This window comes from Theobroma cacao, chromosome 9 (genome assembly GCF_000208745.1).
Source record: "Theobroma cacao cultivar B97-61/B2 chromosome 9, Criollo_cocoa_genome_V2, whole genome shotgun sequence".
NCBI classification, from domain to species: Eukaryota; Viridiplantae; Streptophyta; class Magnoliopsida; order Malvales; family Malvaceae; genus Theobroma; species Theobroma cacao.
In genome coordinates, this window is record NC_030858.1 from 38018114 (window position 1) to 38035116 (window position 17003).

The following is a 17003-nucleotide window of genomic DNA, read 5'->3' on the forward strand; positions in this document are numbered from 1 at the left end:
GATATAATTAATAATATCCAAAGGTGGGGAGATTAAACTAAAAGGGGTTTTGGCATTTGTGATTTGAGAGGGAGAAGTCGTTTTCTCTTCACAGCAAACGGCACTATTTCCATCGTGTGTTCATGATTTTCCTTTTCTTTTGTTTTTAGGGGGGGGAGGGAGCGTGGGCTTGGACCAACACTTGAGATAAAGACACTTGAGATTCGAAAGTGAAAGCGAAAACCCCACTAAAAACTATGCTTGGCTTTCTACTAATCTAGAAATAATTATACACGGGATTGGATATATAATAATGCAGGGGCGACGTGCCTTGAGCGCGTATGTTTTAACCCAAACATTCTTTCAAGTATATGCTGTCGCCACCCCCCTCAAAGATCATTGGCATTTGGTGATTGTTGTGTTTGTTTAGTGAAATCAACAACTTTTGTAGATTTATACTGAAACAGAATTGTTCAGGGTTTTAACTTTCGTATGTTCAAGACAAAACAACAGTTTCATTGTTTCTTGTAATAACATATTTCAGATCATTTACCTTTCAACTATAAATTCAAATGACAAATAACAATTTCATTATTTATTGTAAGAATATGATTCAGATGATTTATTTTTTAAATATAAATTCAGAGAAACAAATTCTTTAATAGACGAGTTAATTAAAATTGAAATTTTACATGGTTTGTTGTACACAGTTTCACACCAGAAACTTTCTTTCTTATTTCATTTAAGACTCTAAATGACAAACCGAAACTTGACTTGCTAATCACTGATCTCTTTACAATCTCTCAAAAGAAGAAGAAGATCAATCATCCTTTTATGTCAAGTTGATTCCTCCTGCTGAAGACTCCATCAAACAGCACTAGCAAGTCATGTAAAAAAAAAAAAACCAGAAAACTCCTAATGGCATGGGGCTTCAGGCCATTTTTCACTAGGCTTAGTACCCTATACGCCATGTGATATTTTTGGCGACCCTAGCTCTCTTCCTATCCCCTTCTTCCCCTTTTACTTTTTCATATAAATGTTATCTAACCATATAACCATATAAAGTCTATCATCCAGATGTATTAGGCAACTACTGGTCTAAAAGGATCTGTATTGAGTTAAAGGTTAAAAACTTACCATCTCTGCCAAGCCTCTTCCATTGCTAGGACTCTCCATTCTAGGTAGGGTGGCAGACTTTGAATAAAATAGTTAGCCTGATTGGAATCTCTTAAAACTAGTTTCAATCATTGATTGTTTAAAAAATTAAATCAAAGCACCAAAATTTTATTCATCGGGATGAAACTTCTTTTTTTTTTTTTTTGAGGTATCTTATAATGTGATTGTTCATATAAAAAATATAAAAGACAATTTAGAAATATATGTACGCACTTGCTTGGGGATTTTGTAAAAATCTTGATAATAATCATATGTGATTAGTGCACCAAAACACACATCAAACAGAAACCCCAATAACACATCCACATTCACACTTTGATCAAATATTTATTTCAGAAAACCCAAACAGTCACTACCATCCTCTTTAATTCTTTCTTTAATTGAGCTAATCATGTGCACTCCCAACGACTTTTCTTCCTCTTTTTCTTCATTAATCATAATAATCATCAAACCCCCTCCCCCAAATGCAAAAGTGTACACGTGTGAAAAAGGTCACTCAAAAACACCCAGTAAAATCACAAAGGAAGGGGCTCCTCCCTCCTCCTTCCCCCCCTCCACCCACCACCCACCCAAATGGGCAGTGAGATCTTAGCCTAAAAGAAAGAAAGAGAAAGCAAAAAAGAATTAATGGGTCCCTTCAACTCATGATTTAACCCTCCACAAAAGAAGTGAACAGATTGTCTTTGTGTTTTTCTTTGCATGAATTATGTTGTCTGCATGCTTTTCTTTGATGGGTACTTTGGAGGAGCATTTGGGATGGGGTCCAGTCCATCAAAAAGAGTGGGGTCTTTATGTTTTTGGAAAGGGTATTTGCTTCTTTGGAAGTTTCTCATTGGCTCGGAGGGGGCTGCAACTGCTTACTTCCATTTGTTCTTCTTCCAGCTTGGGATTGGATCAAACTTATTTGTCAACTAAACCTTAATTAGTGCTCTTGCTTTTTCTTTTTAAACTCAATCCTTCAAGTCAGAGAAACATACATCAAGTATCTGTTCTCTGTAAGCTTTTCGTTCTTAGGATGTTCATAAAAGATTTCTTCCTTAATCATAATCGATAATTCTAGTCCAGTCTTTATTAGCCAAGTGTCCTGGAATATGATAGATAACCTAAGGGCCTGCAGTCTAATTTAGGTATTGTAGAATGTGTCCTAAATCCTAATCTAGTGCAGAAAAGAGAGTTTAGAAATCACATGTAACTTTTACTAAACTAGCCAACCAAGATGCCAGAGCATGAATCCATGGAAAAGGAAGTAAAGAAGAAAATATCAGGCTTTAGTAGTATACCAGGCAGGATACCATAATACATACACATAATCTTAATCTTTGATGGATTGGTGGAAAGAATGAATGGTGCTAAGAGACATCATTTCTTCGGCAACAAAACAATAGACAAAATGGATACGCAACCACATGGTTATCATATTCAGATAGCATAAAATTAGAGTGGAAGAGATCAGATCATCTAGATGTTCTTTTTCCAATTTGCCAAACAATCTTATCATGGGAAACATCACATTCACTAGCACTAAGGCATCTTCTCCCTCTCCCAGGATTTTGGTTTATTTCCTAAAAGAAAAACAGCAAGTGAAATGACAACTAAATATTATCCATTGTATTTTTCTATTCCTTTTTGCTAGGCTATTATCCATTAGACTTTTTAACTTTACCGATAAACAGCATGTGAAATGACAGAAGTTACTAAAGAAAGGAAGAATACACCAAAGAACAATGATTGTAAGATTGTCATCTTTTAATGAATTAAAGTATGAAATGGAATGGAATGTTATCCATGAAAAGACCTACAACTTTGATACTGGTGTGAGTCATCTAAGCTCAAAAGAAATTAATTTAATGAAAGCAACAGCAGTGTAAAACAAACAACTAGTCTCCAACCAACATACTCCAGGAATGATCTGATGATTTCTCAACAAAATCCTCAAATATCTAAGATATCCAATTCATCACTCCCCAAAAGTATATTGATATCTCATAATGCAAGCCTCATTCAAAACTGCAATAACATGGATATTTATATATAACTAAACCCTAAACATTAATTACAGTTGTTGGATGTCCAAGAGTGCACCTTGTAATAGTTTTTCGACAACTTCCAGGAGAAGAAAATAAGGAACTAATGTACAGTATCCAAATACTATCAGCAACAGTTGGAAGACTGACTTTGATCTATGTCAAGCCCCACTCTGTGCAGAGAAATGAGGTGCTCGGCCAAGTGGTATTATGAGATCCTTCATAACCTCATACTCCTCCATACTTATCTGGGCACCATCCAGCACCTAACCAACCAGCAGAGACAGTATTGAACATCACAAAAGATGAAAATTTTACCAACAATTTTGGGGAATCAAATCTAAAAGCTGTTTCTAGTTGGGGAAAAGAAAATACAATTGAATCCATATATCATCAGCCTCAAAATTTTTAATATGGTTAAAAAAGTATGGAATCAGTGATCTCATGCAACAACAGCAGTTTGTTAAAGCTATTGAACTAATGCATCAAAAGACAAGCAATCGGAGAGTTCATGGCTCCTATGAGAAGAAGCAAAATCAATTAGATATCATTTTCTAGCAAGATATAAAGTCAAAAAGAGTGTTTCTCAAATACTTCTAGTTGATAGATTCACAAGCAGACCAGACAAGCTGAAGATGCTAATCAGCCTTAAAACAGATTACCACAGCTCAAAAAGCTTGCAAATCAAAAGAAGATTCCATTATTTGAAGTTTAATGGTAACTGGAAGTATTTTGCTTTTCAAGTGTCAAACACTTAAGCAGTCATCAGAAATATCATGTTATCACGCGTTAGCTGATACACAAGGGTGAACTTTTCAAGAATTCCACTTACAGTTGTACATTGAATAATATCGATTAGCCATATTTACAATCTCAGAGCCTCACCTTGTGAAGGAGCATCCTCCCATTAGTCATATGTGGAGTGAGGGCAGGTATTCTACATACAGAAAGAGCATCAATAAACAGAAGAACAATTACTTGCCACTGTTTCATTCTGAATGCTGGAAGTGCTTCCATAAAAGAAATTGTATCTATTAGGTGCCCCTGTATAAAAGAACGTTTAGAGTACATTCAGAAGCAACTCAACTCAAGATTATGGGAAGTGCAAGGAATCTTTTGGTAAAAAGAGCTTTCACCAATAAGCAGTAGTAAGTTATGCTTAGAAATATGGTCTTATAAATACAATAAAACTCCTAAATAAAACATTTCAATGTCCTCAAGGCCCTAATTAGACTTATCATGAATTTTCTCAATATGATTAACCATTTCACAATTATGGATTCAGAACCAGTACCATTCCTTGCTCCAAAGTGGATATTGGTATTGGCAGTCTGAGATCAGTAACAATAGCAGGTAAAGCACGAGAAATACAGCTAGCAAGAGTTTCTTTAATTTCAGAAGAACGACCATCTCGTAAGGCAATCTTCCGTGGATACTCCCTCCCATTAATTGATAGGTATTCTTCATGGAAACTTTCATCTCTCCCATATATATAAGCCAAAGAAGATGATGTTATCCATTCAAAAAGTGCATTCCACATTGTTGCAAAAGTTGATAGCTGAAGGACATCAAAAAATGTAGGAGAAGTAATCAACATCTAAAGAAACTGCAGTAATAATACGGCAATATTGTTAACCCTTTCAAATATTGAGAAATAATATGGCAATGTTGTTAGGTCTATGATGCTTACAGTCAAACTGAAACCCTCTGGAGGAGCATCAAACCATGAGTCCTCTGAGTTAAACATATCAGAATGTGGAATCCCAGGTTTTTTGGGCCACTTTACAGGGGCTGTTTCTGGTTCAAGCATATCACCATCCTCCATAGGCTCCTCCTTGTCCGCCTCGCATAGAGATGGCAATATGATAAGCCCATTTTCATAAACTGTACACATATTTTGTGACAAAATAGAGTTATGGACAAACTCAGAAATTCTGAATACACCATTAAAAGGATGAATCCACATATAATTCACTGAATGCACGCAGAAACCTACCAGCATCAGTGACATCAGAATCTCCAGATGCCACAGCTTCTGCTGCCTTGCTCAACGCCATAGCACAAGCTTCTGCTGATACAAATCGTAACATATTATCATCACCACCATCTTCTGCACTGCCACATATTTCAGAATCTCCTTTCATAGTTTCCATTTCTTTAACTTCACAAAGATTGCCATTCCCAGCATTGTCAGCTTTCTTCTTATCGGCCCAAGTAACAAAGCGATTAAGTTTCTTGGCTCCGGCAGATTTAAGGGAGGATTTAAGCACTGTTTCACTTGATGTCACTGCCTTGTCAGCATGGGTTTCCTTCTCTGCTTCAGCACTACTTGTATCCAAACCACTCTGGTAGACATTTTTAGTTGAAGGCAATTCTACAATGCTAGAATCCTTTTCCCTCAAAGCAGAGGATGATCCTGATATCACACATTTGTCCTCAGAGTCTTTACAAATTCCTCTTTCTTCCACTTCTTTCAAATTTGAATCAAAACAACTCTGTTTTGACCCTGAGGGCATCTTCGAAATGGTATATTCATCATTCATGATTATTTCACTAGTAAAGTCCATCTCATTAATAACAAAATCTTCTTTCTTACTACTCAGCTTCGTTCTGTCACCCTGTTTAAAACTACCTGGTTTCTTCGAAATGGTATATTCATCATTCATAATTATAGTACCAGCAAAGTCCAACTCATTATTAACAAAATATTCTTCTTTCTTACTACCCAGCTTGGAACTACTAGAATCAAACACTGCAATAAAAAAAGTTTAACCATTGTTAAACTAAATAAAATTAATTATTTTCTATAACTAATGACTTGAATAATTGGAAAAACAAAAATTCTCACCTTTGTTTTTGTTATTTTTAGGAGGTGTAGGCTTAGAAATCAATTCTCTTTGCGGAACATAGCCTTCAATAGCATTGGAAGGACCCGCCAACGAAACATCCTCAGCTTTTACTTCCTCATTCTCTTTAATCCTCAAATTCGAAAACCCTAAATCCCCATTCTTCCCCAAATCATTATCGTCCAAATCCAAGTCCCCAAACAAACTCAAAATGTCATTCAGTTTCGCATGATTCAAAACCGAACACCTCTCTTCTTGTAAACTCCCAGCAAAAGCTCGGCTATTAATTAGGCAATTAGTGGAGCAAAACAAGTAAGTTTCTTGCAAATCGTAAACTTTGTGTTCTTTTAAAGAGATTCGGTAGCGGCCTTTTCGGCGGGGTTCGGAAGGTAAGGGGTTGGCGCACAGAGGGTAACCGCAGGTGTTGGAAATGGTCCTTTCGGTCACGACATCCTCGTAGTCGCTTCGAGAAATCAAGGAACCGGAGGCCAGTAGCTGTTTCTCGTCACGAATTCCGTCGAGGAGGTGGAGTTGAATCTTGTGTACGGCTTCCGATACGGAGATTGATTGTTCCTTAGCCATTGATGACGAACTTTTCTTCGTGAGCCTTTCCCTGCTATGTTGTTGGAGAGAGGGCGGCTTTAGAGTTGCAGTCGGTATTCGGTTGAACTTCGCAAAAGCGAGGGTAGGAAATAATTGGTTTCGGTAAGGGTTTTTTTGACATTTCGTAGTCGGTAAGCCCATCTATATTTTGGGCCGGATATAATCCGACTCAAGCCCACATATGGAAAAAGAAATTAAGGGGAAAGAAAAAAAGCCCACCATGCTCCAAAGCTCAAACCATGTGGTTTTTCTTTTTCTTTTTTTGTTAATTAATAATTTTAAATAAAAGAAAATTGTTTGATTTGAGGTATGAAATTAGAAAATTGTCACTAATTTCATTTTTTAAATGTCTTGGTTATTATTTATTATCCTAATGAATATTGTCCGGAAGCACGATAAATTCTAAATTTAAATTCAAAATTATTTATGTATATATATGTATGTATAAATATTAGAATAATATTTTAAACAATTACTTACATTATTTATTCTAATATTAGTTATTATCCTATTGAATACGAAAGATTTTTTTTTCCGTTTAGGTCAAAATGATATTGTTCGGAAGCATCGAAAGATTCTATATTTAAATTAAAAAATACTCATGTTGTTATACCTTTAAATATTAAAATAATAATTCTATTTTAAATAATTACCTCAATTATTATTATATATGTCCATGTCATAAGGAATTAACACTCTTACACAACCCTACAATTATATGATAAACCAAATCCAACAAATATCATCCTTAATCAAAATAAAATATAAGAGTAGTTGAATTATTTGATTACAATAAATATTTTAATATAAGAAAAAGTTGCTTGAGTTACAAATTAAGGTTATCTTCTTAGGTACACTGGCCTTTCTTTTTCTATCTTAAATGAGCCTTTTCCTTTATGATTAAGGCATAATGTAGTTTGCTACTTTCTCCTTTTACTATCATATCCATATGGAGGCTTGATTATCAACCTTCACTTGCGTCTCTAAATGTTTGTCTCGTTTTTTACTTTTACGGAAATATATTTTGTTTAATTTTAAATTTTTTTATTTTTTTATTTTTTCGGAAATTAAGATCGACGGTCGAGGACAAAGAGTAAGAATATTATAATGGTATAAACTATAATGCATGATTTATATATAGATTTGGGAGTGTCATAAAGCTTAGCTTGGTCTCCTGTATCCAATGCCATAAATTCTCTGAAGAAATATCCTCAAGGCTTCCTTCAACCTATACCAATCAAGGCCCCACAAGGTGTCTGAAGTGAGAGCATGGGACCGACCGCTGTTCCATCAGTTACAATCATGTGAAAAACTTTTTTCCAGGAAAGTGGGCCGTCCGATCCTATAATTCTCATCAGATGGACCCCACCTGACACGCTTAGGCTCCATCTGATGTGGGATTTTTGCCAGCACCATGATCTTTGCTAGGATCTTAGTTGCTTGGATCAATGATAAACAAAAACCAGAGTGCACCAGTGACCAGACACGCACACACACACACACGAGTTTGAAGCTGGCCAACCGCTAACTCTGAAAAAGAAGTTCTGTTGGGGAGTCTTTGTCTGAAAGCGTTTTTTGTTTGCTTACTCAATCCTCTTTTAGTTTAGCCTTAGCCATTGCAGTTAGTTCAAACTCATACCTTACTCTCTCTTTCTCTCTCCACCAACTTCACCTTTTTTCTTTCCTTTCTCTTTTTTTTTTTTATGGTGGGAAGAGTTTGTTTTCTGACCATGAAAAGATTATCATCCTCTTCAAAAAGGGTAGTGAACAATGTGGTTAGAGGGGAGATAGAGTGGGAGCTCAGGCCTGGTGGCATGCTTGTTCAAAAGAGGAACGTGGGGGATGTTTCTTCCGGACCCATGATCAAGATCAAAGTTTCTCACGGTTCCTATCACCATGACATCACCGTGCCTGCTCAATCCACTTTTGGTAAACCATTTTTTCTTGTTCAGCTTTCCTTCGTCTTCATGCCTTCAGCTGTTGCAATTTGTTGGAAGATTGGTTGTCTTGGTTTTTGTTTTGGAAACGGTATTAATGTATATCAGCAAGTGTATGGTGCTTTTCTCTATTTTACCAACTTTGGACTTCCATTTTGGTATTTAATTAAAGAGGATTCAAACAATTTTCTTCAGGAAATTTTGAGTTCTTCTTTGACTCTGAACACAAGCTTTTTGACATTCTTCACTTCCACCACCATGATCCAATTGATGTCAAAATTTAGTCTTTTGATTGAGGGCTCTTTTATCATAGTTACTTGCTCTGTCATTATGTGTCTCTGTTTCTCTATTTCCTCTTTATCTCTTGTGCATATGCTTTGGTATTGCATGAGTTGTTGGACTTGGCTTCATTGCTTTGGTGGGTCTGAGTTTAGCAACCGGATTGTCTAATGGGTTGGCAGCTTTGCATACATTGTTGTACGATATGAAAATTGATGCTAAATTGCTGAGTTTGGTTCAAATTGAAGGGGATTTGAAAAGGGTTCTTGCACAAGAAACTGGCTTGGAGCCCAAGGAGCAGAGGCTGCTGTTCCAAGGGAAAGAAAAGGATGACGAGGAATGTTTGCATATGGTTGGAGTAAAAGATATGTCAAAGGTGGTACTTTTAGAGGACCCAGCTAGCAAAGAGAGGAAGCTAGACGAGATGAAGAGAAACCAAAGTATCCTAAAAGCCTATGAAGAGGTTGCTAAGGTCAGAGCAGAGGTTGATAAACTCTCTGAGAAGGTTAGCATCCACTGAAAATGGAGAAAACTAAATTTCTTATCTTATGATACGGAACCTTTTCATCCTACTGATTCTTTTTTTTTTCCTCTCTTTTTTAAGGTTATTGCTTTGGAGGCAATTGTTCGTGGAGGTACCAAGGTTTCAGAAAAGAAATTCCTTGTCTTGACAGAGTTGCTTATGGTGCAATTGCTCCAATTGGATACAATTGAGGCTAATGGAGAAGCCAAAGTTCAGAGGAAGGTTGAGGTTAGTGATTCTCCAGTTGTGCTTACTATCACAGATTTTTGTATTTCTTTTCTCTAATTCTCTATCGGTGATGGTCTTTATTGAAACCGGTTCCACATTTTCTAGACACATTGAGCTACTTGTTATCAAGTTAGAATTTTGTGTTGGCTTTAAGGCGATGGTTTTCTTTTCACATGCCACAAAAATTCAAGTTATCTACTGTAGTTTTCAAGGTTTATACCAACACAATATTGCTGGAAAGTGAAAGCCTTTTTGTTTGAAAATCAATGAGAACTTGACATGTTTATGGGTTGGAGCCCACACCAGCAATCAGTGATTATTCTCAGTGAGTTCATGACAAAAAATTCAACATAGATGGATCCTTCCTTGCTCTAATTGTACCCTTTTTCTTTTGGTACAAATAATTGTGCTTGTTAATAACAAATTTGGTGGCTTTTCCCCTTGAGAAAAGAAGTTTAAGCTATCCTCAGCATGGGGTGTCCTTTTGGGGCTCTATGCAGATGAAAACTGAGATACTATTCCTCTTAGAAACGGCTAGTTAATCATGTCACATGTGCACCTCCTTTGTGGTCCTGGCTTCACAAGCCTTGGATCCAAACCAGTAATCAAAAAGCAAAAAGGACAAGGTAGGTTTGTAAATTGAAGAAGTGAACAAAAGGAGACTTTGCCAATTGATCAATGGGGCAACAATTGTTAACTTTCCATTGGCTTAGGCTTAGCATTACCTCGATTGATACCCCTGAGAAGTAACTACAAAAAGTTCTTCTTGCTGTGCATTTCTCGGCTTGAAACTAAGTTCTCCACTGCATTTCATCACTGAATAGATATCTTTATCTCACAAGTTCAATGTGTTTTACATGAATGATAAATTAAAAACATTTGCATTTTCGATTTACCTGCACAGGTTCGTCACGTCCAAGGTCTTGTGGACACCCTAGACAATTTGAAGGCTAGAAACTCTAATCCCTTCAGCAGTAGTTGCAATGCAGTGTCAGTGACTACCAAATGGGAGGCATTTGAGTCGGGGGTAGGAAGCCTGACTGCCCCAGCCCCGTTACCATCCTCTACAAGAATAACTCAAGATTGGGAAGTATTTGACTAAGCAGAAGTTCACATCTATCCGTCAGTAATGTTCAAACCCGGAACAAAGCCTGTATGCTGTTATAGGACCGAACCTGCAATCTTAGTACAGTTTTATATGCTCCTTCTGGTTGTGAATAGCTGTTCTTTTTTTTTTAAGTACAAACAGATGGGGAGGCTTCTTCTTGAGTCATGGTAAGATTGTACATCAATTGTCTTTGTTTTGGTAGATAATTAAGATGTATCTCCTGCATGCCCCGTTTGCTTCACTGTTGGTATCTTTAATCAATGCTAGGTGAAGCAGGACATATTAACCTCATTTCCGTTGCACTCCTCTCTGTAAGTTTCCCGTTCTAGAATCAGTGAATTACCTGTTTTAATGAACTAAGAATTTGGGAAGAGCCATTTTTTTCTCGTTACTAGCTTTTGAAATCCCTCTTCCACAAGGAAATGCACACCTCCATTGCAACAATATTTAGCAGATTCAATGCAAGTTCAGTAACTTGCAGAATGCTCAAGAATCTCGTGTGAAGTGTTGTCCTCTCGGAGCCAAAGGACTATTAATTTCTTGTGTAAGTAGGCAATGCAGAAGAAGTTACCATCGAGAGATTGTAGCAGTAATTCTGATTTGATTTGCATTATTTACCGGTAATTAGATCCTCGTGTTCTGTAATAATTTGGAAATTTTACGTAACAACGATCTTAGATCATCGAAGTGATTAAATCATAAAAGTAAATCTCCAATGACAACACAGACAAACAAGCGCAAAGCTTTCACTTTGACCATGAACGATTTAACCCTCTCTCAAATCATTAACCCAGGACTGAAAACTCGCTTCCAGGCTGTGTTACTCATGCAGCAACTTCCACATCTGGAAAACCGAGCTAGATTTTTTGTCCCGGAAGAAAATGAAGTCAAGTACGTCCGAACAGAACCAAAACCCCTCCAAGGGGCAACCTAAACGACGTCGCCCGTCACGACCAAAGGGGTCGCTGAGGACATCCTAGGAGCCCTCCATGCATGACCATCTTTACATGATGTATCGAAAACACGAGACACCCAAGTCCTTGACGGACGCTAGCTCTAACTAGGTTTCTCCCGAGGCCTTCAGTAACGGAAACGGATGACCCTTTTTCAGGCGATACATGGGGAACAGAATAAAGGAAGGAGACGAGTATTAACCAGCAGATCATCATCGAGATGGCAGTGGAGTTGGAGTTGGAAGATTGGAAAGTGCCTCAGGAGTTGCAGGCTGTGGGCTTTGATGTAGAGTTTGCCCGAGTCGTGGGAAGATGTGGTGACATCGATCACTGTGAACTTGGGGTTGGAAAATGTTTGCAATAAGTTGATAAATGCTAGGGGGCTGGAAGGAGTTTTCCAGGGCTCGTGATGATGAAGAGAGAGTTGTTCAAGGGGATAGTTCAGAGATAGTTTCAGCACAAAAAAACACAAGCAAAATGGATCAAAAACAAGTATAAATCTATTGCTCCATGTTTTCTTCTTTACTCTCTTTCTCTTCCTCTGTTTTTATTTTCAACCTATTCCTTTTGTTTCAGCCCATACAGGCAGAAGGATTATCCTAAAGACAACTAGATGGGTCCTAACAGAGATACCAAATGAACAAGATATAAGACAAAGAAATATAGCATCCAAGGCCAAATTCAATAGGATTTGCAAGCCAACATTCATCATAATGAAAAGAATATCCATGTGATTGATTGAGTTTTTTTGACCTCTTGTGCTGCCTGCAGTGTTGTTTCAATTTTAGCTACAGCTTACAAGTCTAGTTTTTGTTCTTTTATGTGCATATCTCCTGCAATGTTGGTATTTATGTTTAAATTAAGACACAATCATAAAATGATAAAATAAGGTCTCGAACTATAATTAAGTTCTCATTTACCGAACTTAATTTATAATATAATGTCAAATAAACTCAATTTAAATGTCTGATCATGTGATTTATTTTCATATATGTAAGTATTTGGGTTAACCATTAACCACTTTAGTATTATCTACTCGGATTAATGTGGCCATTAGCCACTTTAGTATTATCTACTCATTGGATTCATGTGGCATACAATAAAAGGTTGAGTGTTCGATTGACACATAAAAGAATTATAACTTATTTAAGTACACTTGCATGACTTTAGGCAACTCCAACATCGCCTAGTTGGTTAGGACATTTGGCTCTCACCCGAAAGGCCTGGGTTCGAGCTCTGGCAACGGAATAGCAAATTTTTTGGTCACATTAAACCTCAGTCACTATCTGAGACCACAATTGATCCAAAATTTCCTGTTGGAAGGTATCTTAAAGTAAGACAATCAGGAAGCATTAAGCAATAGTTATACATGCAGCAGCCATATTCTGTTGTTTACTGGAACATAAAAGATCAGTTGAAATGAGACTTCCATCGACTTTGATGATGCCAGTCCTTCAGATACATGATCAAATAGGAACAACAATCCAGAAGGCCGGACTCCGCCTGCAACCTCACCTCCCCCCTCATATCTCCATTTCTTTCTGCCCTTTTTCTTCCTTCCTTTCCCTTTTTCACCTTCGATAAAAGTTTTAACACATGACCAAGAAAGTGAAAGACAGATGCAACACACAGTTCAACTGGATTCGAAAATGTTGCCTCGCGATTTTCCAAACAAGCACGAACTAACTCAATCCCAAATTAATGACCCAGTAACAATGTTAAATATTCCCAACAACTTCTGACACTGATGTGGAGAAAGCTAGGAATTTATTTGAAATAGGCAAATTACACAGGTTGCCGGCGCTGGAGTCTATAACTAAATGTTAACTGCCTTTGATCAAGTTTGTTTCATGGCTCCTCATACGTGCCATTTGAATATTCCTCACCTGCAACACCAGATGTCCCATTTGATAACCGGTTTGTGCTGGTAGAATTCGAATACGGAGAATATGTGGAAACAGGGCTGCTTCGTGAATACCGGTTTTGTGCAGCTGTGCTACTCCTAGTAACCTTGAGACGAGCCTTTCGACCCTGTAGCAAGTATATAAGGAAGTTTATCATGTATAAGGTATGCAGTTTCAGAGAAAGGCGCATCAATAATAACTTCAGCTTGGTCACCAGCAGTTAATAGCCACCAGAGTTCACCATCATAGATATGACCAGAATATTCTACTATATGAGAAATAAGGGGAATATATAGCATAGGATATTAGGGGATGGCAATCACCTTTCCCATGCATTTCTCCAAGTGAGGAGCAAACCTCCCAGCCACAATCGATCTCCCACAGTTCATGCATTCAAATATTTCACTGGCTACAGAAGGGTGTGTTTGTCCAAATATATCCACTACATACTTGTTATTTGTTTCACCACTGTTACTAGGATCAGCTACCCTAGCTCGAGCTTGTGCTGACAGCCTCAACTCTTCTTCCTCTTCCTCCAAGTTACGATCAATACCCAACTTTGCTATCCGATGACACTCAGATGCGACATCAGCAATTATCGAATCCAGGAGATCCCCGAAAAAATGAGATGACAGCTGCAAAATGCATTCCAGTCAAACACAAGAATTATGCTTAATTATCAGTAAAGCATCCCTCAGTCTTCCTAAATGAACTCCAAAAAAAAAAAAACACCCCATCATTCTTGTTCATCTAATTTCAAATTGAGCAATGTAAAAACATGAATTACCTACTATTTATGGAATGATTATTCAAACTTTTCATTTAAAAGAGGAAAAGAGTTAAACTGAGTGAACAGGGGGTACCTGAGTATTATCTTCATTTGGTCCAGACATGAGTTATAAAGCAGTTAGGTAATGATAGCTCCCAATTCAAAATTCAGTTAGAGCCGGAGGAATTTACCGATCACGCAGCAAGCTGGTAAAATATTTTCAATTAACTATTAAATCTCATCAAAATAGAAAAAGAAAATCCAAATATACTAAACAGCAATAAACTCATAATAAACACAAATTCATCAGTAAAGAGAACCAATTAGTTCAGCAACAACGATAATCAACCTTAATAAATCATTCAGTAATTATTTTAATTATGAAATGATAAATTCCATCAAATTTAATACGCCAATTGTTGATGATCACGGACTTTAGATTCTCTGAGCTCAGAAAATGCAGATTGAATTCCCAATTTTAAGATATCTTCAGCTGAATCTTACTGAAAAAATTCACTTAATCATGTAAATCAATCAATAATTTAGGCTCACAAACATTAATTCTATCGTCGATCCACAGTGCAAAAATTCACATATTTGAAAACAAAAAGACGGATCTCAGCATAAGATTGAGAGAGAGAGAGCTTACGCGTTGGGAATCGATTCTCCGCTCGATCGAGAGAGAGAGCGCTCTTTTACTTCTCGACTCGACTCCCCAGCGACGGAGGAGAAAGGTTCGAATCCTGTGCATCAATTACACAGGACGCATCCACGTGGAGAACATCAGTGTTTGGAATTTTATCATTCGAAATCACAACCGTTAATCTAAAGATATGCAGGCGTGATCGTCAGCTGGGCAGTTGGATCCCACCGGCCTACTTATGGTGGGCCGTGTGATGGTATGTTTGATGGGCCTATGGCCCACATAAAGCCCACTTTTTCATTTTGCACTGTGATCACATGCCATGTGTTGCACGCGGATAAGATTGAAAGGGCCATACAATGACCCCCAAGCTACCTGAATCTATCCTCCCTTGGTAAAAGAATTTCCTTTCACATTTTTTTCTATCAAATTTTCCTTCCTTATTAAGAAAAAAAAAGCATAGTATATTCCATAGTACATAAGTAATTCTTCACCCCTAATTATTTATTTTTTTCTCTTTTATTTTTACTTATGTATAAAGAAAACATATATAATTTTAAAAAATAAAAAAAAACAAATAAATAAATTATTCAACCTTTAATTAAATTGTTTGCCATATTTAAGACTTAGGAGACATCTTTTGTCTAATTGATAGGATAACAACAAAAGAAGTCATCATTTTATTATTTTTTTAATTAAACAAAAAGTCTCATGATATTGTATGAAAACATTTTATTTATCATGATGGTGTTAGATTTGTTTTCTTTATAGAAAAAAAATTCACGTGTGATATAATTTATTTACCATACTATTTGTCAAAACCTTTTTTTTTTTACTAATTACTATATCTTGTAGTAATAATTTGAGTTCCAAATTATTGATGTAAATGAGGCTAAGGAATCCAAAAGAAAGAAACAACAAAAGGAGCTAGCATTGTCAGAGCTCACTGAATTTAGACCTGTGTTCATATCAATCCTATCATTCTTCTACCTTCAAAATTGACATACAAATAAAACAAAGCAACAGTATAGATGCTGGATTTGGATTATTAATTTTATTATTTTTTTATATGATAAAGTCAAATTGAATAATTATATTATTATATAATAATGTAAATATTTGATTTTGATTATTAATTTATTATTTTTTAAAAAATTATTTTACTCGATAAGAACAAATTGAATAGTTACATTATTATACAATAGTGAAGATCGATTTTGATTATTAAATTATTATTTTTTTTAAAAAATTGTTTTACCTAATAAAAACAAATTGAATAGTTATATTATTATGAAAGAGTGTAAATGATCGATTTTTATTATTAATTTATTATTTTTTAAAAAACTTATTTTACCTAATTAAAACAAATTAAATAGTTATATCATTACAAACAGTAATAAAAAATGATTGAAACTAGTAAAATTTTAAAAAAACTAATAAAAATAATAAGACAAGTGACAAAATTTATGAGTTAATTTTCTTCCATTGGACGTCGATCCCACTACCTTCATTGTTTGGTGGGTATTATTATTACGCAATTAAAAGTCATATGTTTCATACGATGGAGGAAGATATAAAAACATGGAGATGGACAGCCTTTAGCTGCAGCGGGCTCTCGATTCCACCATCCATGGAGCCTTCTTCAAGCTCACAACCACCGGCCGAGCTAGTCTTCTCGGGCGACAAGCACTTCGCTTTGCATGGCAAGATTTGGTTACTCGCCGTCGTCCTCACTTTCGTGCTCTTCCTCGCATTCATCATCTTCCTCCTTCCTCGCCTCCGACGCCGCACAAACTATGAAGCAGATGTTTCGGACTCTAACGTGAACCCAGGGCGGCGGAACTGTCCTTTGATGTCTTTGAGGAAGCGGAGGAGGACCGATGAGGAAGAAGTAGGCGAGGAACGACAGTACTCGATTCGAATCAATGAGAAATTTCCTTTGTAGAAATGAGTGTTTGCGCCTATGACCAAGTTTTTGAACAAGATTGCTAACTTGTGGGCTGTGGCTGTTAGTTTCTCCTTGTTTTTTTT

General features: G+C 36.5%; 3 protein-coding genes across 5 annotated transcripts; 1 reads left to right on the forward strand and 2 right to left on the reverse strand.

Moving 5' to 3' along the window:
- Positions 3039-6705, reverse strand: LOC18590988 (putative RNA polymerase II subunit B1 CTD phosphatase RPAP2 homolog). 2 transcript variants are annotated; one of them, XM_018128304.1, is made up of 6 exons: positions 6028-6702; positions 5176-5931; positions 4870-5063; positions 4474-4737; positions 4065-4223; positions 3039-3445 (listed from the first exon to the last, which is right to left on the reverse strand). In XM_018128304.1, exons 1-6 carry the CDS (start codon positions 6605-6607, stop codon positions 3341-3343), a joined length of 2058 nt encoding a protein of 685 aa, XP_017983793.1. In that variant the 5' UTR covers positions 6608-6702; the 3' UTR covers positions 3039-3340. The 2 variants fall into 2 exon arrangements, with proteins under 2 accessions (XP_017983793.1, XP_007016929.2); XM_007016867.2 differs by having other exon boundaries at positions 3353-3445; positions 4065-4116; positions 6028-6705.
- LOC18590989 (BAG family molecular chaperone regulator 4) lies at positions 8100-11089 on the forward strand. Of its 2 annotated transcripts, XR_001929621.1 has the most exons (5): positions 8100-8557; positions 9093-9349; positions 9449-9595; positions 10500-10870; positions 10971-11089. XR_001929621.1 is itself a non-coding variant. In XM_018128455.1 (4 exons), exons 1-4 carry the CDS (start codon positions 8332-8334, stop codon positions 10695-10697), a joined length of 828 nt encoding a protein of 275 aa, XP_017983944.1. In that variant the 5' UTR covers positions 8100-8331; the 3' UTR covers positions 10698-11089. The 2 variants fall into 2 exon arrangements, 1 of the variants encoding a protein (XP_017983944.1); XM_018128455.1 differs by having other exon boundaries at positions 10500-11089.
- Positions 12905-15287, reverse strand: LOC18590990 (SAGA-associated factor 11 homolog). The gene is made up of 4 exons (XM_007016873.2): positions 14979-15287; positions 14424-14535; positions 13884-14195; positions 12905-13687 (listed from the first exon to the last, which is right to left on the reverse strand). The coding sequence occupies exons 2-4, from the start codon at positions 14451-14453 to the stop codon at positions 13505-13507; spliced, it is 525 nt and encodes a 174-aa protein (XP_007016935.2). The 5' UTR covers positions 14454-14535; positions 14979-15287; the 3' UTR covers positions 12905-13504.

What these genes read in the sequence shown, in the direction of transcription:
- LOC18590988 (XM_018128304.1), bottom strand. Translation starts at nt 6,607, where the DNA reads ATGGCTAAGGAACAATCAATCTCCGTATCGGAAGCCGTACACAAGATT. An exon ending in TAAAAATAACAAAAACAAAG is followed by an intron (nt 5,932 to 6,027) that starts GTGAGAATTTTT and finishes TTTTTATTGCAG; the next exon opens with TGTTTGATTCTAGTAGTTCC. An exon ending in TTCTGATGTCACTGATGCTG is followed by an intron (nt 5,064 to 5,175) that starts GTAGGTTTCTGC and finishes ATATGTGTACAG; the next exon opens with TTTATGAAAATGGGCTTATC.
- LOC18590989 (XM_018128455.1), top strand. Translation starts at nt 8,332, where the DNA reads ATGGTGGGAAGAGTTTGTTTTCTGACCATGAAAAGATTATCATCCTCT. An exon ending in GCCTGCTCAATCCACTTTTG is followed by an intron (nt 8,558 to 9,092) that starts GTAAACCATTTT and finishes TTCAAATTGAAG; the next exon opens with GGGATTTGAAAAGGGTTCTT. An exon ending in TTGATAAACTCTCTGAGAAG is followed by an intron (nt 9,350 to 9,448) that starts GTTAGCATCCAC and finishes CTCTTTTTTAAG; the next exon opens with GTTATTGCTTTGGAGGCAAT.
- LOC18590990 (XM_007016873.2), bottom strand. Translation starts at nt 14,453, where the DNA reads ATGTCTGGACCAAATGAAGATAATACTCAG. An exon ending in CAAATGAAGATAATACTCAG is followed by an intron (nt 14,196 to 14,423) that starts GTACCCCCTGTT and finishes TGCATTTTGCAG; the next exon opens with CTGTCATCTCATTTTTTCGG. An exon ending in TGGAGAAATGCATGGGAAAG is followed by an intron (nt 13,688 to 13,883) that starts GTGATTGCCATC and finishes TACTTGCTACAG; the next exon opens with GGTCGAAAGGCTCGTCTCAA.